Below are 27,603 nucleotides of genomic sequence, written 5' to 3'. Positions count from 1 at the left end.
GACTTGGTGTACAGGGAAAATACTTTAAGAGCAGCCCATGTTCTGCATTCTGTCGCTGTACATTTCAAAAGTGCTGAACACATAGTTATATTGACTACGTCCGTTTTAGCTCGCTCATTAATGTCATAATCGAAATTACAGAATGCCTCTTATCCGCTCATCATTCCCTTACGCCAATGTTTGTACATCTCAATTGTCAGTAGAAACCACATTTGTTTAAGCAAGTCAGCCACATCAGCTATGTGTTTTAAAAAGGCAGTAATCGAGGCAGTAATCGAGGCAGTAATCAAATTAATTGTTTCGCTGCCAGACAAGGCTCCGCTGATAGCCAGGAGTAGCAGTGGTATAGTGCAATTCATGTATTGTTTAGTGTTGTGTTGTGTAGTGGCTTTGCTGGCATGCGTCCCACTTTTTTTTGTTTTGCCCCACCAAGGTTTACATGCTAAAATCGCCACTGTCTAGAACTACACAATTACTAAACATTTACTTACTAGGAAATATAATAAACCATAAAAAWAAAAAAAATGTTTGCCCCACCAAGATTTACATGCCAAAGTCGCCACTAAGTGTGAGACGGTTATTTAAGCCTGCTACATTAGGTTACCCTTCATTCTGTCACAGTCCCATGTCACTGTCATCCTCATTGGCTCATGCTCTGGCTTCTAACCAAGCCCACAGGTAGACCAACACAAAGTACCAACACATGTTATTGACTATTGGGCTCCGCCCCTTACCTCGTTGTAGSCTAATCCAATCCCATGCCTTGTCACAGGTAAAACCGGCCACATATTCTCACTCTACACTCCAAAAGCGAGAAAAGCTGACAAAACCCGTTCGTTCAGAGACACCTTTGCCGTGGCCCTCATCGTGCTTGAGTTTTTCTGGTGAAAGTAGACAGATCGGATTTACAGTACCAACTAGAAAGTCCAGTTCCACCAACCGAGATGTCACAGGATCATGACAAGTAAGTGTTTTTAGTCACCACTGCAAGTCCAGCAGAACCAACGTGTTKAGCTCTAACAGTTTACTGAACTTTGGTGCAAAATGACCAATGGATATTTCTTTAGGTGGTTTACCCGCGCAGGTGGATTCTAACGGAGTTTCCTGGACTGTGTGAAAGTTGACTTTTTTCCTGCCAGGCAAAACGACTATGATTCAATCTCCTTCTTCATTGTGYTTAGTGATTCAATCTCTATTTATCGTGTTTAGGATCCGTGTGAGCGCCGTTTGGGGTTCATAGCTACAAGCGCTGTTTCTCTGGTCGGGTTCCAGCCTGCACGGCACAGGTGTATATCTCGCCACCTGTCGTGCTAGTTCAGGCGCCTGTTCCGAGTAACGTTCTGCCAACCCGTGTGTTATTGATGGGCGGTTCATTATTTGATTTGGCTCACAGTTATGTGGTTAGACTTTATTTTGTTTGTCGAAGATATTCGTCTTAACCCCCCCCCGTATTATTTTCCTAGTTGAGGTTTGAAATGTATTATTTGATGCCCTAATCCATGGTTGTAATGGCATTTCTAATCGATCATGCAACTTGAATCGAAAAAATATCATAATTGTCTTGTAGGATTTTTATCTTTGCTCCAGAGTGGTAATGTGTGAATGTATTTTGTCAGTTTTTGAGGGCAATGACAAGGAGACTGTTGACTCCAGTGAAATCGTACACCTTTTAGGCGTTGGCCCCTTTAGTCAGAGGAACAATGTAAGCAAGATTTTCTCCGTTGTATTGTAGACACAGTCACTGGACGAATAATTCATGTTGACATAATTATTTAATTGATTGAGATAGTCAATACGAAAATGTTATATTAAGAAAAGGGATTATAATATTCACAAATAGGCCCTTGTTAAAGAAAAATGATACAATGATAAAGACGAGCTTTTTCGTTTTCTTTTCTTAATCTCATCATTTTCAAACGATTAATTTAGGCCTTACCGCATAGGCCAGCCTGTTTCACGTGAAATCAAAATACGGTGTGAGGCAAATGGGCTTCTCTCTCTTCAACCTTTCAGGAAAAACAATTTAGGCTCAGCTATTTTTTCAGTATCCAATTGGGGGGGCGGTGAATAACGGATCTATCGGGTTGCAAATCCCTAACGCCCCAATTCGACCCGGGAAACATTTTGTGAATTAAACAATTAGATATTGGATTACTAATAATACGTTTGCCTTGACCATTCCGAATAAAATAATTTGCTGTAGCAACTATAGCTTGGAAACCATCCGTACATTCTATTTGTGCCACTCTGGAGACGCTTTTGTGTGAATTGAGGACAGAAAATGCATATGTCTCTTATCTCACACTAGCCTCTATAGCATTTGGTTTGTTAATTTAAGGGAGTATATTTAAGGAATTGAACAAATAAGGCGTGTCTTTTTGTCTAAGATGTCATCATTGTTTGCACTTTAAATATTGTGCTAAACCTCAAAGGTTCTGTTTGTGACTGTAAAATAATTCAGTTAAAAATAAAGGCAAACTATTTATTAAAACAATATTTGTGTGATCATCATACACATGTATATAACATAGAATTACACCATGCATGTTAGCCTACATTCAAATCACTGAAATACTACAATCTAATTGTTCAATAATGTAGGGCTTGTGGGCTATGTAACCCTCTCACATTCTATGCAATACATCTTGGTAAAAATTACTTATAGGCTTACTGTAAGTACCAAAATTGTAGAAAGTGTAATAATGGACCCTTTCTCTAATACGTAGAATCACCCATCCTGTATGCTCACTCCTATGTTCTCAAGGTAGATACACTTTTGTTCCTTGTACCTAATCGACCATGACTGACTGACTGACTGACTGACTGACTGATTGACTGACTGACTGTCTGATACAGTACAGAGAGGATGACTGATTTTCTTTGGCATTGAGTCAGTTAACGATGATTGTTCCAAACAGGTTCTTTAAAAATAAAACAACAACCCAGTCATATAAACTCTGGAATGTTGTACTAGATCCCTCCCTGGAGACAACAGACAGGTAACCAATAGGAAACACTTAACTGAAGACAGGTAACCAATAGGAAACACTTAACTGAAGACAGGTAACCAATAGGAAACACTTAACTGAAGACAGAGACAGGTAACCAATAGGAAACACTTAACAGTAGACAGGTAACCAATATGAAACACTTGCCAGCAGACAGGTAACCAATAGGAATCACTTAACAGCAGACAGATAATCAATAGGAAACACTTAACAGCAGACAGGTAACCAATAGGAAACACTTAACAGCAGACAGGTAACCAATAGGAAACACTTAATAGGAAACACTTAACAGCATACAGGTAACCAATAGGAAACACTTAACAGTAGACAAGTAACCAATAGGAAACACTTAACAGCAGACAGGTAGAGCATCTTTTCTCTCACAGGTTGCTGAGATTTGTCTCACAATCGACTTTCTTGTACAACAGGTCTGGAAGATAAAGAGTGACGTTGTTGATATCTCCAACCTGTTCGTCGGTTGTGAACAATGCAGTGATTGTTGCTCTGACTGTCTGTTGATTTACGTGCTGTCAGTCTKGCCTATCCATCTGATGTGAGTGACTCCCTGTCTGAATCTGAAGTGAACCAGTTAGAGAAACAGGACCATATTAACTAAATATTTATAACTCAGTCCGTCTTTTGTGTGTAGCTAATAATTATGCAGCTCCTGGTTTTGACATACACTTTATCTAGCTAGCACATGTTACTTTCCTTCAATAAATTTGTCACTGCACTCCTGCTAACATGTCTCTCTCTCTCTTTCTTTCTTTCTTTCTCTCTCTCTCTCTCTCTTTTTTTTTCTCCGTTCTCCCTCTCTTCTCCCTTCTCTTTCTCCCCCTCCCCAGTAAGAGGCCAGTCCTGTTGTTGCAGAATGAGCCCAGCTACGGTCAGCGGCGGCCATTCACCAACGAGGACGAGGCGTGGAAGTCGTTCCTGGAGAACCCCCTGACGGCCGCCACCAAGGCAATGATGAGCATCAACGGGGACGAGGACAGCGCCGCTGCCCTGGGGGTGCTCTACGACTACTACAAGGTAACACAGGACCCAGGCTGGTCGAATACAGGCTGGTACGACGCGTACAAGGTAACACAGGACCCAGGCTGGTCGAATACAGGCTGGTACGACAACTACAAGGTAACACAGACCCAGGCTGGCGAATACAGGCTGGTACGCCTGCACAAGGTAACACAAGACCCAGGCTGTCGAATACAGGCTGCGTACGCCTTGCTACAAGGTAACACAGGACCCAGGCTGGCGAATACAGGCTGGTACGCCTGCCTACAAGGTAACACAGGACCCAGTCTGGTCGAATACAGGCTGTACGCCTGCTACAAGGTAACACAGGACCCAGGCTGGTTGAATACAGGCTGGTACGCCTGCTACAAGGTAACACAGGACCAGGCTGGTGGACTACAGGCTGGTATGACTATTACAAGGTGGCCTAAAAAAAACAAAATCAGTTGAGTCATTACTGGTGACAGGACCTGTGCTCACCCACAGGTGTCATGACACTGTTGAGGTACGACATAAATCTGAGCCTTATAGACTAGGCCTACAACTCTAATAGCAACACAACCTCTCCAGTTATTACTGATACAGAGCCATTGTTCACCCACAGTTATTTTGATACAGGAGCCATGTTCACCCACAGTTATTACATGATACAGGAGCCATGTTCACCAACACTTTTACAGATCACAGGAGCCATGTTCACCCACAGTTATTACATGGTACAGGAGCCATGTTCACTAACAGTTATTACTGATACAGGAGCCATGTTCACCCACAGTTATTACAGACACAGGAGCCATGTCACCCACAGTTATTACAGATACAGGAGCCATGAGAACTCACAGTTATTACAGATACAGGAGCCATGTTCACCCACAGTTATTACTGATACAGGAGCCAGTGTTCACCACATTATTACTGATACAGGAGCCATGTTCACCCACAGTTATTACTGATACAGGAGCCATGTACCAAGTTATTACTGATACAGGACCATGTTCACCAGTTTACTTATACAGACCCATGTTCACCCACAGTATTACTGATACAGGAGCCATGTTCACCCCACAGTTATTACTGATACAGGAGCCATGTTAACCCCAGTTATTATGATACAGGAGCCCATGTTCACCCACAGTTAGGAGCCATGTTCACCCACAGTTATACTGATACAGGAGCCATGTTCACTCACAGTTATTACTGATACAGGAGGCCATGTTCACCCACAGTTATTACTGATACAGGAGCCATGTTCACTCACAGTTATTACTGATACAGGAGCCATGTTCACCCACAGGTGTTACGACACTGTTCCACAACAATCCGAGCCATAGAGATCGACAGCGTTGGAGAAACTAATTGAATTAACAGCTGTGAGGTCTTAGTACTATTGCCTCTTAGTCCCGACTGAAGTAGCTTTACTTCCTGCATCTGTGAAACAGCAAAAACTAGCAGTGTTGTCTATGTAGACATGGTTCTATTGGATGTGGTCAGACTCACAGCGGCTGTGTTTACCTTCCCATGCAGGTGCCCAGAGAGAAGAGAACAATATCCCAGACCAAGACAGAGTCAATGGGCTCTGATGTGGATCCCAACAAAAGGTCCATGTAGGTAGAACATCCCTTTACAAACCACTGGGGAGGGCAAATGTGCTGTGTGCGCATGTGTGCATTTATAGGAACTACTAGGAATTTAGAAGTGAGAGGAATACAGGTCCTCCACACAACTCACCACACCTCACTACACCTTACCTTACCAGACCTCACCTCAACTCACTACACCTTACCTTACCACACCTCACCTCACCTCACTACACCTTACTTCACCACACCTCACTACACCTTACCTTACCACACCTCACCTCGCCACACCTCACTACACCTTATCTTACCTCACCTCACCACACCGTCAGTTTGGTCCTTGTGATATTTCATCATAAACTGACATTTTACCTGCTGTGTTTTTTGTTTTTCTTCAGGCACTTGATGGCCCCCCTGCAGGAAGCTTCCATGGCGTCAGTGGAGAGCAGGATCCAGTTCCTGAAGGGCCCCATCAACATCCTGCTGCCCAACCAGCTAACTGGCCAGGACAACAAGAGAGGGGTCCTTTTCCCCTCCCCGGACACCACTGTCACCGTCTCCATCGCCGCCGCCCCCAACTACCCCAACGTCAAGATGGAGGTGCCCTCCCACAGCTTCCACTGTGCCGAGTCCGACAGCCACACGGCAGAGTTCGCCAGGCAGCTCACACACAGCCAGTACAGCCCTAGCACCCAGCCCCGTACCCCCGACTCCACCTTCCCAGAGACCTACAAGGATGGTTCCCAAGAGGTGTGGACACAACAACAGGAATCCAATAGCCTCTTCTCTAGTCTAAAACCCCCACCACCCTCCTCCACACCCCCACTCTCAGATCTCTCTCTCCAGTCAGACAATAACCCTTTCACCTGAGCCTCTGGAGCTTACAACAGTGGGTCTCAACCCTCCCTGTTTTTATTTGAACATTCCAAAATAGCAGGCCAGTGTGTTATTATGCCATTGTCTGGCCCACACAATAAAGTGCTGTACTATTTCCCCCCTTCAATAGCCCAGGCCTTTATCTCTCCTCGCTCTCCATTTAACCTGGAGGGGGATTACCTTGGAAAGGGATAACCCAACACAACCCCCTTCACACGGGGAGCAGAGGAAGGAGTGAGGGAAGGAGAGAGGGAAGGAGTGAGGGAAGGAGAGAGGGAGGGTAGGATGGGAAGTGGTTTGTTTCCACTTCAGTGAGAGAGAGCAAGAGAGAGAGAGAGAGAGAGCAAGAGAGAGAGAGCAAGAGAGAGAGAGAGAAAGTTTAACAGAGAAAAATAATGGTAGAGATGCAGCGAGACAGTGTAAGAAAGAAAGAAACACTAAGAGAGAGAGAGAGAGAGAGAGAGAGAGAGAGAGGGCTCCCTATACTCCCTGTAACCCCTGAGAGCGCTAGCTACAACCCTTGTCATGGATGCTTGTCTAAATCCAGACCCTCTCTCCCCACTTCTCTGTCCTCTTTGTGTGCCACAGGTGTTCTCCTTCCCAGGGGATCTCCAGTTACGCATGGCCTCCATCTCGGCAGAGGAATACAGCGTGTTTGACACCGTGCCTGGGTAAGCCTTCCAGCCCGGCGCCTGCCCGCTGTCGCTCGCACCCCGCCATTCAGCCCCTGATAGGAGAATAACCTCATTCACTACAGTCACCTGGGGGTCAGCAGATTCCCTCAGTTTAAAAGCTACAATGCCAAACGTAATGTTATCAGGGACTCAGTGACACTACGAGGATTCGGGGTCACAATCTAACCAATGGGAAGGGACTGATGAGGTTGGTCTTATTCAAGGGGTGACATTTGCAATGTATTTCAGATGTGGAAAATATAGATAATCAATATTTGCATAAGGTATATTCATAAATACTGAAAACACGTCTAGATTGTTTAGAATAAAGATAGATACCAGATAAACATCAGCTGAATACTAGATACATTACTTTTTCCATCTCTAGGCCTACTCTTTCCCTAGCCTGAAATCCAGGCCTGTTTTATGCCAAACATATGACACGGAGTACAAGGAGTGGAATGTCAGCACAAAGCAGGTCTGGATTTCAGGCTACTCTTTCCCTAAAGGAAAATACAAATGTAGCCTACTGTGGTTTTGTCACTAATATTTATTTCCTGATTAGGAATAATTTTGAGTACACCCTGGATGCTTCCAAGTCGCTGCGTCAGAAGACAGGTGACGGTACCATGACGTACCTGAACAAGGGCCAGTTCTACCCCATCAGCCTCAGGGAGACAGACAACAGCAAGCTGCAGCACCCCATCAGCAAAGTCAGGGTAAGACCACACCACCAAGCTAGTTAGTTGTTCTACAGTAGTTCATGGTCAATAACAGAAAACTTTTAGATTGGTCCTTGTCTGTAACTAAATATGTGCAGATAATTTGGCTAGGTCTCTCATGTTAAAGATACATTTTTTGACAGAAAAAACAGAGAAATCTTAGTCTAGTTGGTAGCTATTATGCTAATAGTAGCTAATGTACTAACAAGTAGGAACTTGTTAAGTGGAATGTGTCAGTTAAGCTAGCATGATTGATGGCCCTGGGGTTGTGTGCACCATTTCAGAGTGTGGTGATGGTGGTGTTCGGAGAGGAGAAGTGCAGAGACGACCAGCTGAAGCACTGGAAGTACTGGCACTCCAGACAGCACACAGCCAAACAGAGGTGTCTTGATATTGGTAAGAGCCCCTACATGGAACACTGGTCCTCACAAACTCTTGAAGGAGACGCTACACCAAGACATGAAATACCTCATTTACGGTGCAAAGCACAAGTTAGTACAAGTTTTCAACTGTTATTATCTAAAGCGAGGAAAGAAACTGGCTAAAACATGAGTTGATTTACCCTTTAAGATTGTTCATGAACCTTAAATGTTGTATTACCTCTGGGGAAATAACAGGTGCAAACTTCACATTACAAACGCTGATTAAATCAGGCCATAGTTTTTATGTCACATAAAGTCACCAGAAGTACTGCCTGAATGGTTCTGAATACATTTCATCATATTTACCTGACACTCTTCTTACCATACCATCCTGCGCTGTCACGAGTCACTGTTGTTCCCTGAGTTGTTGTGCAACAGTCACCTTCCATCTCCTCCCCCGTGTCACATGCTGTCTCTGTCTCAGCTCAACTCTCATGACCTAGAAGGAGAAGCAGCCAGCTAGCCAAGGAGCCAGGCAGACAGACCCACCAAATGAGCCAAAACCTCTATGCCACCTTAAATAAATAACTTAGTAGGAGATCTAGGATGATCACGTCCCCCTTGTCCATATACTCTTATTCTAAAAGGGGRAAATTATCCTGGATCTGATTGGTTGAACCTTAACAAACCTCTTTAGAACAATACACATGATTGGATGGAGGGTGATAATGTGAGTGGATATGGTACAAGGCCAGTTGTCCTATTTACTTTTACTTCACTACATTCCTAAATAAATGAATGTACTTTTTACTCCWTACATTTTCCCTGACACCCAAAAGTACTCRTTACATTTGGAATGCTTAGCAGGACAGAAAAATTGTCAAATTCACACACTTATCAAGAGAACATCCCTAGTCATCCCTAYTGCCTYTGATCTGGCAGACTCTCTAAACACAAATGCTTAGTTTGTAAATTATGTGTGAGTGTTGGAGTGTGCCCCTGACTATCCGTAAAATATGCTGTCTGGTTTGTTTAGTATAAAGAATTTGAAATGATTTATACTTTTACTTTTGATACTTAAGTATATTTTAGCAATTACATTTACATTTGATACTTAAGTATATTTAAAACCAAATACTTTTAGACTTTTACTCAAGTAGTATTTTACTGGGTGACTTTTGCTTGAATCGTTTTCTATTAAGGTATCTATACTTTCACTATGACAATTGGGTATGACAATTGGGTACTTTTTCCACCACTGCCTATTTGTTAATGATACCTGTGTCAACTGAGCTCCATGGTGGCTCTCTGTCGGGACAATACAGCAGCTTAATTCTCTGGAGGTAGACTGATCAATCTTACTCTGCATGCACACACTGTGAAAGGAGAACTTAGTTCTGCTTGACAGAGGAAAGTGTATTGTCTCACTTGCAGTCTGACTTTGATGGAAGGACTGTGGGCGAAAGGTGACCATTGAGACAATCTGCTTGCTTTCGACTAAAGTAGTCAGTCAGCAACGTAGAAGTGCCCTACTAAAACAGTGTGGTTTCTGGCATAGGGGTATAGGTCTAATAAGGGACTTTGATGGGATTGGTCAGAATGTAAAGTTTGGAGACAAGCGCCTCAATTTCCGAAAAATGGCATAGTGAAAACGTTTTCTGAAGGATTAGACTTGTAGTACTACAACGCAAGACTACGAGACCAATACCACGGATCAAGCTTTTTAAGCCGCACCTTTTGAGGACAAAAAGCTTGTTTGTTTATCAAACATCTAAGATGTGGGATGGGAGCTCACCAGGGTGGGAGCACATTCTCAATGGTTGTATCTAATACGAGCTACTGACCTTCACTTCATTCTTATGCAAGGCTCCTAAAACCTTTCATTCAGCCCAGTCCTAATAATGATAATAATAATACTAATAAAATAGCCTTCCACCTCTCCATACTTAGTTTCATAACTTAGCCACCGCCACGCTTATCTTAGCGCCCTCTCTTCATTGAGCGTCTTATGTCAGTGCTAACTGTACTAACAGCCCATTATGTGTCCCATGGTTCCCAGCTGACTACAAAGAGAGCTTCAACACAATCAGCAACATTGAGGAGATCTCCTACAACGCCATCTCCTTCACCTGGGACATCAATGAGGAGGCTAAGGTGAGGTATAGGAAACACACCTTTTGGTATGAGGAATCAGAGAACAAAGGTGAAGAGAGATGGAAAGATAGTTGTAAGCCTAGTTGTTTTCCCTAGAACACATGATGATACCAAGTGTTTCTGGAGGATTCGGTTCATCTGATCACAATTTCCTCATCAACATTCTGTGTAAATGTGGCTGAAGATTCTTCCAAAAATAGACTGCCTTCCCTTGCTCTGAAGGTTAGGATGTGTTTTGGCCATCACAGAAAAGGTGTCAGGTGATGCAAACCAATTTGTCAGCAAGCGATCGTCACACGCTTTGTCCTTTGTTTTCTTCTAAACGCCTATTATGGAAAGTGGTCCTTCGAGTTTTGATCGGAAAATAAAGACATTTATTGGCCCTTGGGGAGTAAGGGGAGTTTTTCCAGTGTTTTGGGTCTATGGTTGCTTAGAGACCATAGTGAATAGGTGTGTAGGTGTTTGTCTGCCGTCGAGGCCACATGCTGAACTCGTTCTCGTCACCCCAGTTGCTGAGCTAAAGTGATGCACGTACAAGGGAGGCCTAAGGATCTAGGACTTGCCTACTGCCTAACAATGGGAGTTGGAATGAGGAAACGCGGCAGGGGGGCAGAACTGGATTTGACAGCTAGCGATGGAATCCCGTCCGACCGGGTACGAGGTGACAGACATAATCCACCGTCCCTGACCAGTTTGTTGGGTTGTGAGGGATGGCGTCAACAGACAATCTCACAGACGCTTTAGCTAGCGCTCTATGTTCATGGGGTGCTATGACACTGCTACTGTTGACTGTTGTACTGTTAGCCTGGGATGCACAAACAGACTAACAGCTAGACAGTTCATCTATCCCTTCCATCTCCTTGCTCTTTGGTTTTCACTGAGACACACACACACACACGCACACACGCACACACACACGCACACGCACACGCACACGACATTCAAGACCGTGATTGTTAGAGTGTTGTAGAGGATGATCCAGGGTGTCCAGGACTGGCCGTTTCGACACAACACACAGCACACACACACACAACACACACACCACACACACAACACACAACCACACACACACACCACACACACACACACACACACACACACACAACACACACACACACACACACAACACACACGCGCGCATGCATACATACATATAACCAGGGTGTGGATTCTTCTCATCTCATGACCTGAGGCCTGTGTCCATAGGACTGAGGACTTCCATCCTTGTGTTTGTACTGTGTATAATCACCTGTGTCTATGCACTGTCTGTTTGTTAGAACCACATATGAGTCAGGTGTAAGGTGTCACACTAAGGATGGTTTTGTATGTGTGTGCGTGCGTGCGTGCGTGCGTGCGTGCGTGCGTGCGTGTGTGTGTGTGTGTGTGCGAGTGAAAGACGCTTTACCTTCTCTCGCTGTGTCCCCTGATGATTTAATAACTTAGGCACACACAGTTTACTCAGAAGGAGGAAATGAAACAAGGAAATGAAACAAGGCAGAGTAGGAGCAGCCTTTCTCAAATGTTGACGCGCTTTGGGCTTCTTGACAAAACACTCTGCATGAGAATAGAGCATTATACGATGAGATCATCTTTACTGAAGATGAGCAATTGCAAAAACGTTGAAATGGAACATACTTGTATTCGTAGCTCGTGAAACTATGTTGCACCATACATGACTTTACATGAAGTTAGCCACATAGCCTGCTGGTTACCCAAAGTGGTAAGAAACTATTTGATTAAACCAAGGATCTCATTTAGAAAACTAGTTACATTCTGCTTAAAATGAACTGCAAAAACGTGTTATGAAATAGTTACTAGGTGGCTATACCAATAAATTAACAGTTCAGTCTAACTACATCAAATCTGTGCAACTTGCAGTAAAGGTTTTTCAGTATAGTGGTTATATGTTAAGTAAGCATATTGATATAGTTATTTCTCTAGTAAGCGATCTATTGRAATAGCTTTCCGCAACCTTGTTTTAATGGTTGGCAGTAGAACCAAGAGTCAACATGTAATTACCACTCTCTGCCAAAAGAGGGAGACACACACCAGTTCAGTGAAGACAGCATGTTCATAAACAAGGAACCAGACAAAGAGATCCTTTGCGCCTGAGAATTCAGTGGGAGTGGAACCAGTGGGAATGCTCTTGAATAACTATTATCTAATTTACTGTGTATGGAACATCAGTTAATGACAAAGAATATAATTAACATTTTACAATTTGCATTATTATTATTATTTTATTTAAAAAATCTATTCATTTTTTTAATGTAACCTTTATTTAACTAGGCAAGTCAGTTAAGAACAAATTATTATTTACAACGACGACCTACCCCGGCCAAACCCGGACGATGCTGGGCCAATTGTGCGCCGCCCTATGGGACTCCCAATCACGGCCGGATGTGATACAGCCTGGATACAAACCAGGGACTGTAGTGACGCCTCTTACATTGAGATGCAGTGCCTATATTCTGTGTCCAGAATATATAAACAAGGTATATGCCTTAAGTGTAAGATACCATACACTGTGCACAATCACTATAATGTTTAACATAGAGGCAATGGAACACATCTCTTTTGTTAATTTATCAAACTCCCACCTCCTCCCCCTCCCTTCTGTCCGCCCCCATCCTCCTATGAGCCAGTCAGGAACCACCTCCTATGTAATTCAATGTAATTCCAATTTGCATGTTATGTGTTGCTATGCACAGTTTTAATGTACCTGAATTACTCCACAAACAAAATTCGAAAAAACAAAGTCATAAATCTTGCTCCTCCTCTTCCGCCTTCATCATCCTCTTCCTCCTCTTCCTTATTTTCCTTCTCCTCTTCCTCCTCCTCAGATCTTCATCTCGGTCAACTGTCTGAGCACAGACTTCTCTTCCCAGAAGGGTGTGAAAGGCCTGCCCCTGAACCTGCAGATAGACACCTACAGCTACAACAACCGCAGCAACAAGCCCATCCACCGGGCCTTCTGCCAGATCAAGGTGTTCTGTGACAAGGGAGCTGAGAGGAAGATCAGAGACGAGGAGAAGAAGCAGTCCCGTAGGAAGGGCAAGAGCACCGACCTCAACACCAGTCTGGGATCATGTGAGTTCCCACTGAACACACACACACACACACACACACACACAGTCAAAGCATGTGTATACGCGCTTATATTATGCTATATTTTTTTGTGATCACACACACACGTCTATCTTGCAATGATGCACATCAACAAGTCTCATTATTTGTCATTTTTGCCCCTCCATAGATGTGGACGTTAAAGTCCCTTTCCTTCAGAAGCGTAATGATGTCACAACCTTTAAGATGATGACTGACTTTGAGACCCAGCCGGTTCTCTTTATCCCTGATATCCACTTCTCCATCTTCCAGCGCCATGTGAGTACCTAGCCCCTAAACACTGATATGTGGTCAGTTTTTCATTTTACCCTCTAAAGGTTAAGGTTAGGACTTGGGGAGGGTAAGCTGATCCTAGATCTGTGTCTAAGGGTCAGCATTCTGGGCTAGGTCACGGGTTATGCAGAGTATAGCTACCACATAAATCATGTTAATCAACGGAACCTGTGACATTCAAACTGATATAAAAACACAGTTTGGTTTTCCTAGTATAGTGTAGTTGTGGTGATAAGGCTGTTATCAGATTCATTGGAACAAAATGATAAACCCCAACCCTTTTTTGAATGCATTCCGCAAAAACGTTAAAAAAACTAAAAAAACATTGTTTTTATCTATGTACACTCCCGTTCAAAAGTTTGAGGTCACTTCGAAATTTCCTTGTTTTTGAAAGAAAATCTAATTTTTTGTCCATCGAAATAACATCAAATTGATCAGAAATACAGTGTAGACATTGTTAATATTGTAAATGACTATTGTAGCTGGAAACGGCAGATTTTTTATGGAATATCTACATAGGCGTACAGAGGCCCATTATCAGCAACCATCACTCCTGTGTTCCAATGGCACGTTGTGTTAGCTAATCCAAGTTGATCATTTTAAAAGGCTAATTGATCATTAGAAAAACCTTTTGCAATTATGTTAGCACAGCTGAAAACTGTTGTCTGATTAAAGAAGCAATAAAGCTGGCCTTCTTTAGGCTAGTTGAGTATCTGGAGCATCAGCATTTGTGGGTTCGATTACAGGCTCAAAATGGCCAGAAACAAACTTACTTCTGAAACTTGTCAGTCTATTGTTGTTCTGAGGAATTAAGGCTATTCCATGCAAGAAATTGCCAAGAAACTGAAAATCTCGTACAACGCTGTGTACTACTCCCTTCGCAGAACAGCACGATGTGCCATTGGAACACAAGAGTGATGGTTGCTGATAATGGGCCCCTGTACGCCTATGTAGATATTCCATAAAAAATCTGCCAGCTACAATAGTCATTTACAACATCAACAATGTCTACACTGTACTTTTGATCAATGTGATGTTAATTTAATGGACAATTTTTTTTATTTCTTTTTAAACAAGGAAATTTCTAAGTGACCCCAAACTTTTGAACGGTAGTGTATATTTGCACAAGTGGTTAACAACAGCCATGCCTTTAGATAACATAGTAGTTATATCTATTAAGATAATATACAGTACTTGGTGCAGATTCAATCATAAAAACCGTATCAAAGGGCATTTGAATGCAACTTCAATCAGCCTCTGACTCCAAAGAGTCCAGTCCACCCTCTCCATGTCTCTTTCAGACTTCTAAAGAGCCACTCATTCTGGCAGTCCTTCACTAAATACCAGGAGTTCTTTAGAGAGTGGATATCCCCTAAGGCAATCTTACTTTAGGGTGTATTGGCTTTTGCCTATTGTTAATAGATGAATTAGAGACCAAACCCTAGTGTTTGAAGTCTAAGCCCTGAACACCATTGATGTCCAGTGATTTTCTGGGGATGCGTAGTGCATTATGGGGGATCAGAGTTAAGACATTTCAGAAATGTTCCCAAAAATTCCCAGGTTTTCCAGAAATCCTGGTTGAAATAACAGAATAGTTTATTTTGGAACTCTACATAGGGGGATGTGCTATGTCTATGCCATGTTATGACCTTGTATAGCCCGCCCAGCACTCCTCATGACAGTCATTCCTCTCCAGCTGGTTGGGCCAGGTCACGGGTCATTCCTCTCCAGCTGGTTGGGCAGGTCTACGGTGCATTCCTCTCCAGCTGGTTGGGCCAGGTCACGGGTCATTCCTCTCTAGCTGGTTGGCCAGGTGGCGGGTCATTACTCTCGAGCTGGTTGGCCAGGTCACGGGTCATTCCTCTCTGCTGGTTGGGCCAGGTGACGGGTCATTCCTCTCAGCTGGTTGGGCCAGGTCACGGGTCATTCCTCCTCAGCTGGTTGGGCCAGTGACAGGGTCATTCCTCTCCAGCTGGTTGGGCCAGGTCACGGTCATTCTCTCTAGCTGGTTGGCCAGGTGACGGGTCATTCCTCTCAGCTGGTTGGGCCAGGTCATCAGTCATTCCTCTCTAGCTGGTTGGGCCAGGTGACGGGTCATTCCTCTCCAGCTGGTTGGGCCAGGTCACGGGTCATTCCTCTCTAGCTGGTTGGGCCAGGTGACGGGTCCCAGACCCCACACTCTGGCAGTCTCTCGCAGAGTGGTGTTCTCTGGGATGTATATATGATCACCATGGACAAGCAGCTCTTTCTGTTTTCAAGACCTATTAGAAAGAACGGACTAGTCGACTGGTGCYTGGCCAATGTCATTGTCACTTTGTCACTATGAGATCAGAGGGTTTGTCCCAAATGGCACCCTATTTACTATGTAGTGCAGTACACTACTGTTGACCATAGCCCTATGGGCCTTAGTCAAAAGTAGTGCATCTATTTCATATATAGTGCACTACTTTTGACTAGGGACAAAACGTAGTGCACTATATAGGGAGCTATTTCAGACACAACCATATAATTTGTTATGATTTTTTTAACCTTTATTTAACTAGGCAAGTCAGTTAAGAACAAATTCTTATTTTCAATGACAGCCTAGGAACAGTGGGTTAGCTGCCTTGTTCAGTGGCAGAAGGACAGATTTTTACCTTGTCAGCTCTGGGATTCAATCTTGCAACCTTTCAGTTACTAGTCCAACACTCTAACCACCAGGCTACCTTGGTCACACCTTATGTGGTTGCTGGCTGGTAAACAGTTTCAACTCCTACTCAGGACAAGGTGCAGGTCAAGGTGACTAAAATATACAGTGTTTGGCCAATTGGCCAGGATACTGTAATCATGTAATATCATGGGATCGGGGGTTGGTTATATAACCTGGGAGGTTCCAGTGCCATCTGATAGGTGGAGATGGCCTTGGGAGAGATCCCAAGGTTTCTAGGTGTGTGAGTCAAATGATCTTACATGGTGCTTCAACGAATCCAAACATGTTTGGAATCACTCTCATATGTGTGCATATCTCATCATTTCAATATCAYTGATTATGGAAGCCCAGTGGTTTCTTAATACGGCACCTAATGCAGTATGTCTAGAGTAGACTGCACCTGTTGCACTTGTGACTTGGCTTTATGCGAAGGGGACAGGAGACAGAGGGGAGTGTAGCACACGKCTGTCTACGTGTGGTATGTCAGGTCGCTCTCTCCATTCCCCAACAACACACCTCTTCCTGGCACTAGCAGTGCTCCTAGCCACCCCTGGACTCTGAACCCTCCTTGGCTTAGCAATGTGATATCACATGGCCCTCAGGGTRGTTGCAGGAAGCCTAGAGTGAACCATTTTCCCTAGACTTGTAAGATGGGCAGACAGTTGTTTTGATTCATCCCTGTGGCTCTGTAGAAAGTGAACTTTGACTGCCCCCTGTTGGCAACAGTGGCACCAGGGTCCGTTCATGAGGTTTGCGTATTTGAAAATATTATTGCAACAGAAAACGAACATGAGTGTTTCACATTGGACAAGTCCAGGTAGTCCCTCCCTGTTTCAGTCCGTTTGGTGCATAATGAACATGACCCAGCTGAGCTGACTGAGTTCTCTGGTTTCTGGGCCACATGACGTTGCTGACATGCAGGGTGGACCGAGCTGAAAATAAACCTTTACTGTTTACCATTCTGATCCAGCCTGGAAGGAAACATTTCTTTTGACACACGATTGGCATAAAATGGCAACCCAGTAAATCTCTAGCGCTCCTATCAGTTAGTGATTAGCAGGGGGACTTGGTTTCCTCTGAGAATAGACTATTGATGTGGTCTGGTCCAGGTGTTTAGTACGTGCTCCTTAACTACATAGTGGAGGAGTACACACTAACAACCAGAGATAATATTGATTATACATTCCAGAATTCCCCCTAAAATATGGACACTGCTTAGTTACAACACACGACTGCACTCTGTTACCTGTGAATGTGTTTAGTATTGATAAGACAATCAATGAAGGAATGGAAACCAGGTTAGAAGGCAAGTGGGCCAATTAAATGTATCCTTCTAACCAGGTCAGAGAGCGAGTGGGCCAATTAAATGGATCCTTCTAACCAGGTTGCACTTATCTTGTGCTGCAAGAATGGCCTTTAGGATTTAGGAATCGAAAGTGTTACTCAAAATAATCTGAACTGCATATTACAGTAATAAATTAAAGCATGCTCTCATGTTGAGGGGAAAATATTTAAATCATATCCAAAACACTGCCATCAGTTTTGATTCAAGAGGTCCCTTAGGATTGTTGACACGGCCCACAAAGTTCAGTAGACCTGTTCCATATTAGATCAAATGACCTCTTTCATATGTATGACTGTGTTATTTCACCCTTGACCCATATCATTCCCTCCCCTCATTCTCTGTTCTCTCCCTCTTTCTCCATCTTTCTCCCTCTTTCTCCCTCTTCTCTCTCTTTCTCCCTCTATTCTCTCTCTTTCTCCATGCAGCCCTTCTCACAAGAAGATGGAGAGGAAAGGTGAGTTCCTGGAAACATTGACTTCACGCTAATTAGTTTTATTGGACAAGTAGGTGGAAAAGGGCTGGAGTAAATAAAGTATGGCCACTCATATGGTTGCTGTTGGACCGAGACAACCTTTAGCTCTTCCAGTTTCAACCTTTAGCTCTTCCAGTTTTCCACCGTTTAGTCTTCCATTTCCCAACGCTTTAGCTCTTCCAGTTCCATTTAGCTTTCCAGTTTCACCTTTAGCTCTTTCCAGTTTCAACCTTTAGCTCTTCCAGTTTCAACCTTTAGCTCTTCCAGTTTCAACGCTTTTAGCTCTTCCAGTTTCAACTTTTAGCTCTTCCAGTTTCACTTTAGCTCTTCCAGTGTCACCTTTAGCTCTTCAGTTTCAACCTTTAATTCTCTTCCAGTTTCAACCTTTAGCTCTTCCAGTGTCCACCTTTAGCTCTTCCAGTGTTCCAACCTTTAGCTCTTCCAGTTTCAACCTTTAGCTTCTTCCAGTTTCCAACCTTTAGCTCTTCGCAGTGTACACCTTTAGCTCTTCCAGTGTACACCTTTAGCTCTTCCAGTTTCACACTTTAGTTTCAGTGTCCACTTTTGCTACACCAGTGTACACCTTTAGCTTCTTCCGTTACACCTTTAGCTCTTCAGTTTCCACTTTAGCTCTTCCAGTGTCCACCTTTAGCTATCCCAGTATCACCTTAGCTCTCGTGTAACCTTTAGCTCTTCCAGTTTCAACCTTTAGCTCTTCCAGTTTCCACTTTAGCTCTTCCAGTGTCCACTTTAGCTACACAGTGAAAACCCCTGTTTCACGTGAAGAGTCTAAACTTCTAAGAAAGACGCAGAGTTGTTTGTGTCATGGTCTATTACGTAGTTGTTAGGTTGTTAGGGTGGTTGTTAGGGTTGTTAGGGGGTTTGGATGGTTGTTAGGGTTGTTAGGATGGTTGTTAGGGTGGTTGGATGGTTGTTAGGGTTGTTAGGATGGTTTGGGTGGTTGTTAGGGCCTTCCTGTTATTTCTCTGGAAGAGGGCCTCATAGGCTTAACTGGAGTGTGGTGTGTGTGTGTGTGTGTGTGTGTGTGTGTGTGTGTGTGTTGTGTGTGTGTGTGTGTGTGTGTGTGTGTGTGTGTGTGTGGTGTGTGTGTGTGTGTGTGGTGCACGTGTGCACGTGCCGCGGCTGCCGCGTGCGTGCGCATAAGCGCTCTAAACCAACCTGTCGTGTGTGTCCATTGCAGTTCGGGCATGAAGAGATCGCTCTACGCTGAGGATGAGTTTGGTTCACCTTCCAATAAGCTGGCCAGAATGGACAAGCCCAAGAAAGGTATGACGTGTGTGTGTGCACACCCACCAATGCGCTGTGTATACACTACTGATAAGGTCACTGTCTACCATGAAACCAGAGAGAGAGCTAGGTATGGAGAGGGAGGAGTGTGTGTGTTATGGCTTGCCTTGAAGGCCACCAACACCCCACCACACACACACACCTTACCCATAAATGTGAGGCACGTGATTTCTTATTTACCCAGCCCCTGAAAACACAACAGCAGTATCCCCCTTCCCACCGTGAACAACACAATATCATTGTTCATTCTCACCTCTCTCACACACAAGGACACGTTCTTCATTCTTCATCAGCATATGAACACACATGCAAACACACACAGAAAAACATACACACAGAGAGCTGGGCAGTATTTCTGTTCAATTCATTAGAAATACGTATATCAACTACCTTTGACTGTTTTGTAATTTGCATTTCATTAGCCTGTTACACTCCATGTAACAAGACACTTTCGAGAGTTGTAATTTTTGTTTTCAAAATACTTTTCTAAACCATTTTGTTATGGTGGTTCACAATTTTGTAGCCCCCTTTTAGCCTGCATTGTTGTCAGAAGTCTGATTGCACTATAGTGTTATAAGAGACTCTGTTAAATGACCTAAATGTAAATGTCAAAATGAACACTTGCAAAGCATGCTGAGTATTATTCTAAAGCACTCCGACCCCGAAACTAGGCCAATAAAAAACCCAGTGTGCTTTGCAGTTGATCATTTACATTTTGGTCATTTAGAGACGCTCTTATGCAGAGTGACTTACAAGTAGTGCATTCAACCTGGGTAGATGAAAAAACATATCACAGTCATAGCAAGTAAAAMGTTTCTGTAACCATTACTGAGAATGTTGTTGTTAAGGGGGTTAATTGCCAATGTATTTTTTTATTTTTTTATACAATTTAGCCAGTAGTTCTGAAAGTAGCGCCCTCGTGCCAAAAGTGTCCCTGAAAATTGCACATACAGTGAGCTCCAAAAGTATTGGGACAGTGAGCAATTAATTGTTGTTTTGGCTCTGTACTCCAGCACATTGGATTTGAAATCATACAATGATTACGAAGTTAAAGTGCATACTGTCATCTTTAATTTGAGGGCATTTACATCCATATCGGGTGAACCGTTTAGAAATTACAGCACTTTTTGTACATAATCTCCCCATTTTAGAGGACCAAAAATATTGTGACAAATTCACTTATGTRTATTAAAGTAGTCAAAAGTGTAGTATTTAGTCCCATATTTATAGCACGCAATGCTTAAATCAAGCATGTTACTTAACAAACTTTGTTGGATGCATTTGCTGTTTGTTTTGGTTGTGTTTCAGAGTATTTTGTAAAAATAACCTATAACTTCCGTTCTCAAAGCATTATTGAAACCTCTCAGGAAAACTTTCAAGGAACCAGAGTAAAATGCTCTCAGAACCTCCCTGCAACCTAAAGATAAACGTTCCTAGAACAGGCAGCATTTTCACTTCTGTTTTCAGAGCATTTAAAAAACGTTACATTTTACTGGTCAGGAAACGTATGGCTTCGTTCCCACAACCAATATCAAACCAACAACATACCAAATCAAATCAAATTCTATTTGTCACATGTACCGAATATAACAGGTGTAGGCTTTACCATGAAATGCTTACTTACTAGCCCTTTTTTGCAAAAAATAAAAAAGGAAATAGTCATAAAATAACAACGAGACTATATACAAGGAGTACCGGTACCAAGTCAATGTGGGCACGAGGTAGTTGAGGTAATTGAGGTAGTATGTACATACATACTGAACAAAAATATAAACGCAACATGTAAAATGTTGGTCCCATGTTTCATGAGCTGAAATAAAAGATCCCAGAAATGTTCCATTTGCACAAATTTGTTTACATCTCTGTTAATGAGCATTTCTCCTTTGCCAAGATAATCAATCCATCTGACATGTGTGGCATATCAAGAAACTGATTAAACAGCATGATCATTACACAGGTTCACGTTGTACAGGGGACAATAAAAGGCCAYTCTAAAATGTGCAGTTTTGTCACACAACACAATGCCACAGATGTCTCTGTTTTGAGGGAGCATGCAACTGGCATGCTGACTGCAAGATTGTCCACCAGAGCAATTGCCAGAGAATTTGATGTTGTTTTCTCTACCATAAGCCACCTCAACTTCATTTTAGAGAATTTGGCTGTGCATAATTTTTTTATGTAACCTTTATTTAACTAGGCAAGTCAGTTAAGAACAAATTATTATTTACAATGACGGCCTACACCGGCCAAACCCAGACGACGCTGGGCCAATTGTGCGCCGCCCTATGGGACTCCCAATCACAGCCGGTTGTGATGCAGCCGATTGTGATACAGCCTGGCTCGAACCAGGGTGTCTGTAGTGACGTCAGAAATCATCTCAGGAAAGCTCATCTCCGTTCTCGTCGTCCTCACCAGGGTTTTGACCTGACTGCAGTTTGGCATCGTAACCGACTTCAGTTTACAAATGCTCACCTTCTATGGCCACTGGCACGCTGTAGAATTGTGCTCKTCACGGATGAATCCAGGTTTCCACTGTACCCGGCAGATGCCAGACCACATGTATGGCATCATGTGGGCGAGCAGTTTGCTGATGTCAACGTTGTGAACAGAGTGCCCCATGGTGGCAGTGGGGTTATGGTATGGGCAGGCATAAGCAATGAACACAATATAATTTTATAGATGGCAATTTGATTGTTGGCATGCTCTAGATCGAYGTGTACGACAGCGTTCCAGTTCCCGCCGATAACCAACAACTTCGCACAGCCATTGAAGAGGAGTGGGACAACATTCCACAGGCCACAACAGCCTGATCAACTCTATGCAAAGGAGATGTCTCGCTGTATGAAGTAAATGGTGGTCACACCAGATACGGACTGTTTTTCTGTTCCAAGCCCCTAGGGTATCTGTGATCAACAGACGCATACCTGTATTCCCATGTGAAATCAATAGATTACATTCCCATATGAAATGTAACTCAGTTGCCTAGCGGTTAAGCACGTTGGGTCAGTAACAGAAAGGTTACTTGTTCGAATCCCGGAGCCGACTAGGTGAAAAATCTGACCATGTACCCTTGAGCAAGGCAGTAAACCCTACTTGCTCCTGTAAGTTGCTCTGGATAAGAGCGTCTGCAAAWTTTTTTGAATGTTGCGTTTATATAGCAGCAGTGCGCTGTGTGTTACTATGCTGTGTGAGGTATTGGCCACTTGAGACTGGGACATAGTGAGATGCTCAGATGTCCAAACCCACATCAAGGGCTTTACCACTGTTAGCTTCAGCAGAAAAGATATCTGACTTTGCCAAGTTAATGTGTTGTGTGATTCAGGGTGTGTGTCCTGCTATGACCATTTCAGTGTGTCCGTGTGTGAGTCCATTTCTGTTTGTTGTGTGTGTGTGTGTGAGTGATCAATATGTCTCACTGCATGCCTCGTCTCTCCTGTGTAGTTCTGCTGTACGTGCGTAGGGAGACAGAGGAGGTGTTTGATGCGGTCATGCTGAAGAACCCAACAATGAACGGGCTGGTGGAAGCAGTAAGTTCTTACTCAATATGAACAGGAAATTAACACTGCCAGACATATGGTGTCCGTTATGGGAGGCTGGTCACATTGCATCACTCCAGTGACACGGTGGGTGGCACTGTTTGTGACACGGCCCACTCTGCCACACAGACTCCTCTATCCTGCAATTACCCATGTCCACTATCTGTCTCTCTCAGCTTGATCCTAATTCAACTCAGCATGAGAGAGAGGGGGAGCTATGACCTCAACTCTTTCCTCAAAATGAAGTAGAGGGACAGMCAGAGAGCGAGAGAGAATGAGAAAGGAGGATGCTCAAGGAGGACAGAGGCATTACCATGTGTAGGGTCTCCGCTTTTCCGTAAAGTCATTCAGCCTTCCCGTCACGTGGGGGTGCTGTGGTTCTGATCAGGGGGGTCTGTCTGTCTGGCGTAGTGCACTAAGACAAAGGTGACATAGGATATCCCTCAGCAGGAGGCAGCAAGGTCTGTGAGGAAACTAGACATGGGTCTCCAACCACCTCCGCAACAGGCCAAATGAGTCCTGACAGGACTGGACCTGGCCTCTCAACAGGCCAAATGAGTCGTGACAGGACTGGACCTGGCCTCTCAACAGGCCAAATGAGTCGTGACAGGACTGGACCTGGCCTCTCAACAGGCCAAATGAGTCTGACAGGACTGGACCTGGCCTCTCAACAGGCAAATGAGTCATGACCAGGACTGGACCTGGCCTCTCAACAGGCCAAATGAGTCGTGACAGGACTGGACCTGGCCTCTCAACAGGCCAAATGAGTCATGACAGGACTGGACCTCGTCTCTCAACAGGCTATAAGAGTCATGACAGGACTGGACCTGGCCTCTCAACAGGCCAAATGAGTCATGACAGGACTGGACCTGGCATCTCAACAGGCCAAATGAGTCGTGACAGGACTGTACCTGGCCTCTTAGTTTCTCTGGGAGGGAAGTGTGGTCAGCTGGGGAGAAAATGTGGGCAAAGATACCGCACACCTCTCTTTTCTTTCCTGGTTGAATTCAGATTCTGTTTAATGTCTGCCATTCAACCTGAGTAATTGTTAGAGTGGTGTATTGTATATTTCATTTCCATTCTCTTCTTTCAATAGAGAGACTACTGTATTACAAGCCTTTGTTGCTCCGCTTCTTCTAGATATCCGAGAAATACAACGTGCCGCTCCAGAAAGTAGGGAAAGTCTACAAGAAATGCAAGAAAGGGTAAGTTGTTCTCATCAATGGTAAATCTATTTACCACGATTTAAGAATTCTACAACAAGTAAGTTATATTTGTGAAGAATCAGGCCTTTTATGTATTTTTACACAACATAAGACTCTGACCATAGAAATGTAATGATTCGATTTTATTACTGCGATACTGACATTTCTATCTGTCCCTCTGTTAGGATTCTAGTCAACATGGATGACAACATCATCAAACACTATTCCAACGAAGACACCTTCCAGATCTCTATGGAGGAGCTAGGGGGCATTTATAAACTCACCCTGACTGAAATCTGATTGGCCCAAAGGGAGGGGTGGGGAGTGATTGACACTATCACTGCTCAGTCCGCAAAGAGTGTGGCGATAGGGCAGCTTGTAAAGTTGTTGTAAATGTAAAGACTCTTAGTTTACAGATACACATGGCATTGGCCCAGGCACCAAAAATGGACAGAATGTCTCAGACATTAGCCATATCTACAGTCCACTAGCCTGGTCTCAGATCTGTTGTTAGGCTTGCCAATGATCATTGCAGTTTCAAGACAGCATAGACAGATCTGGGACCAGGTTTAAACTGTCCACCTGTCTAAGAGTCCGTGTTCTTCTTTATTTGTGACGTCACTAATCCAAGTTACAAAGCCACTGCTCTTATGCCATGATGACATTGTGTTGATGGCTTGATGTAGACTTTTCATACATTTTTGATACTTTTGTATTTAAGAATTGAGTCTGACAAGAAGCCCTCTTAGCTATGTCTTATAGGTATGCTGAGGCCATTTGAGAATCTTTGTTTGTTTGTGTGGTGTGTCTCTCAGTATCTTTGTGTTGTACATGGTATAAGTGAAAGCATCAGTCTAATAGTGCATTGCTTTTGCTTTTGGCAATAGTGATCTGGAGATGTATGCAATCGTTTAGCCTGGTCCTCGATCTGTTTGGTCTGTCTTGCCAATTCATGTGGGGATTGTCAAGCCAAACAAGACAAGACAGTGAAAACACAACTGGGACCAGGCTAGCTATCCTTATGCCTCAGGCTGCATTCTATCTGCCCCCTTGGAAAGGGTTGTCACTAGTTACCACAGCTACAAAGTCAAAAATGGTCTATATTGTAAAATGAATGAAAACTAAAATGCCGCTTTTTGGTCTTAATTTAAGGTTAGGGTTAGGAATAAGGTTAGCAGTGTGGTTAAGGTTAGGGTTAAGGCTCGTGTAAGGTTTAAAATCAGATTTTAAAGATTTTTTTTTTTTTTAATAGCCGGGGTTTAGCCATAACTATGACTATGTGGCTGTGGTAACTAGTGACGAACCTCGGAAAGCCATAGTACTGAAGACAGATCTTAATCTATTAAACTAGGATATCTAGTAGGATATCTATTAGGAGATCTAGTAGGATATTTCGCACACAAGGTGAGTGCAAACGCGTATTGTAAATAGAGAGGATGGATTGGCCTGGTTGGCTTACTCACTGTATTGATACTAAACATCCTGGCAGTATTTAGTATGTATGTAATGTACACGCTACCACAGTCTGGCAGTTAGTATGATATAATCTGTGTTTGTTGCTACTGTATGTGTGTTTTGAGAATGAGCATGTAATGTATGTGTGTGTCATATGGATTCTGAATAGAATGGAGAGCAGACATTTTCCCTCATACTGCTTTAGCATATGGCCTCTTCATAAGTATTACATGTCAAAAAATGATAATAAGATAAAAATGTATCAACCCTTCTGTCACTCAGCTATGGTGTGAATAGGATTCAGACCACAGGAGGCTGCTGAGGGGAGGTCGGCTCATAATAATGGCCAGAACAGAGCAAATGGAATGGCATCGAACAACTGGAAACCACGTTTAATGTATTTGATGCCATTCCACTGATTCCACTCCAGTCAATACCACGAGTTTGTTCTCCCCAGTTAAGGTGCCACCAACCTCCTGTGATTGACTATTAGTCTATTAGTACAAAGGAAGTGCAATAAGTCAGTGATTGAAGCTCAAACACATTCAGATGGACAGATTTTCCCTTTCTTTTCATACACATATCAGACACAGTAATAGTGTGATAACATGACATTTGTGTCCATTTGAAAATGTGGGGGACATTTCTTTCCTTGTGTACCTTCGCAGCTCCTATTTGCACCAGAGTAACAAAGTGATGCTCCAGTGCTTATGAATAGTTTCAGCCAGTAGTTTTAAAAGTAGTGCTCACGAGCCAAAACCTGTTCCCGGATATTGTCGACTATGTTATCCATTTCGTATGATAAGTTACGTCCTGCAAAAAAAAAAAATGCTTTAAAATGTTTTATTCGTATGATATGTTAAGTGCTTAATATCCCGGACTGCATCTTTAATGTCTATATATTTATTATGAGAATGGGAAATAGGGTATTTTTTACCATATACACTGAACAAAAATATAAATGCAACAATTAAAATGTTGRTTTTCATGAGCTGAAATAAAAGATCCCAGATATTTTCCATATGCACAAAAAGCTTATTTCTCTCAAATGTTTTGCACAAATTTGTTTACATCCCTGTGAGTGAGCATTTCTCTTTTGCCAAGATAATCCATCCACCTGACAGGTGTGGCATATCAAGGAGCTGATTAAACAGCATGATCATTACACAGGTGCACCTTGTGCTGGGGACAATTAAAGGCCTCTCTAAAATGTGCAGTTTTATCACACAATAAAATGCCACAGATGTCTCAAGTTTTGAGGGAGTGTGCAATTGGCATGCTGACTGTAAGAATGTCCACCAGAGCTGTTGCCAGATAATTGAATGTTCATTTCTCTACCATAAGCCGCCTCCAAAGTAATTCTAGAAAATTTGTCAGGACGCCAAACAGGCCTCACAACCGCAGACCACGTGTATGGCTTCGTGTGGGCGAGTGGTTTGCTAATGTCAACGTTGTGAACAGAGTGCCCCGTGGTGGGGTTATGGTATGGGCAGGCATAAGCTATGGATAACAAACACATATGCATTTTATCCATGGCAATTTGAATGCACAGAGATACTGTACCGAGATCCTGAGGCCCTTTGTCGTACCATTCATYCGCCGTCATCACATCATGTTTCAGCATGATAATGCACGGCCCCATGTCACAAGGATCAGTACACAATTCCTGGAAGCTTAAAATGTCCCAGTTTTTCCATGGCCTGCATACTTACCAGACATGTCACCCATTGAGCATGTTTGGGATGCTCAGGATCGTCATGTACGACAGTGTGTTCCAGTTCTTATCCAGCAACTTAGCCCAGCCAAG

At 43.3% G+C, this 27,603-nt stretch overlaps 1 protein-coding gene across 4 annotated transcripts; it reads left to right on the top strand.

The window, feature by feature from the left end:
• The first annotated feature begins 783 nt into the window (after window positions 1-783).
• LOC111968885 (grainyhead-like protein 1 homolog) lies at window positions 784-26,817 on the top strand. 4 transcript variants are annotated; one of them, XM_023994822.2, is made up of 15 exons: window positions 784-964; window positions 3,854-4,040; window positions 5,547-5,626; window positions 5,998-6,349; window positions 7,064-7,146; window positions 7,715-7,868; window positions 8,156-8,267; window positions 10,293-10,387; window positions 13,231-13,477; window positions 13,644-13,771; window positions 18,246-18,274; window positions 19,494-19,579; window positions 23,042-23,127; window positions 24,277-24,341; window positions 24,527-26,817. In XM_023994822.2, the coding sequence occupies exons 1-15, from the start codon at window positions 945-947 to the stop codon at window positions 24,639-24,641; spliced, it is 1,839 nt and encodes a 612-aa protein (XP_023850590.1). In that variant the 5' UTR covers window positions 784-944; the 3' UTR covers window positions 24,642-26,817. The 4 variants fall into 4 exon arrangements, with proteins under 4 accessions (XP_023850590.1, XP_070301348.1, XP_070301347.1 ...); XM_070445247.1 differs by lacking the exon at window positions 784-964 and adding an exon at window positions 995-3,307 and having other exon boundaries at window positions 3,372-4,040; XM_070445246.1 differs by lacking the exon at window positions 784-964 and having other exon boundaries at window positions 995-4,040.
• Window positions 26,818-27,603: the final 786 nt, after the last annotated feature.

This window comes from Salvelinus sp. IW2-2015, linkage group LG9, assembly GCF_002910315.2.
Source record: "Salvelinus sp. IW2-2015 linkage group LG9, ASM291031v2, whole genome shotgun sequence".
Lineage (NCBI taxonomy): Eukaryota > Metazoa > Chordata > Actinopteri > Salmoniformes > Salmonidae > Salvelinus > Salvelinus sp. IW2-2015.
This window is presented reverse-complemented; position numbering and strand designations above follow the sequence as displayed.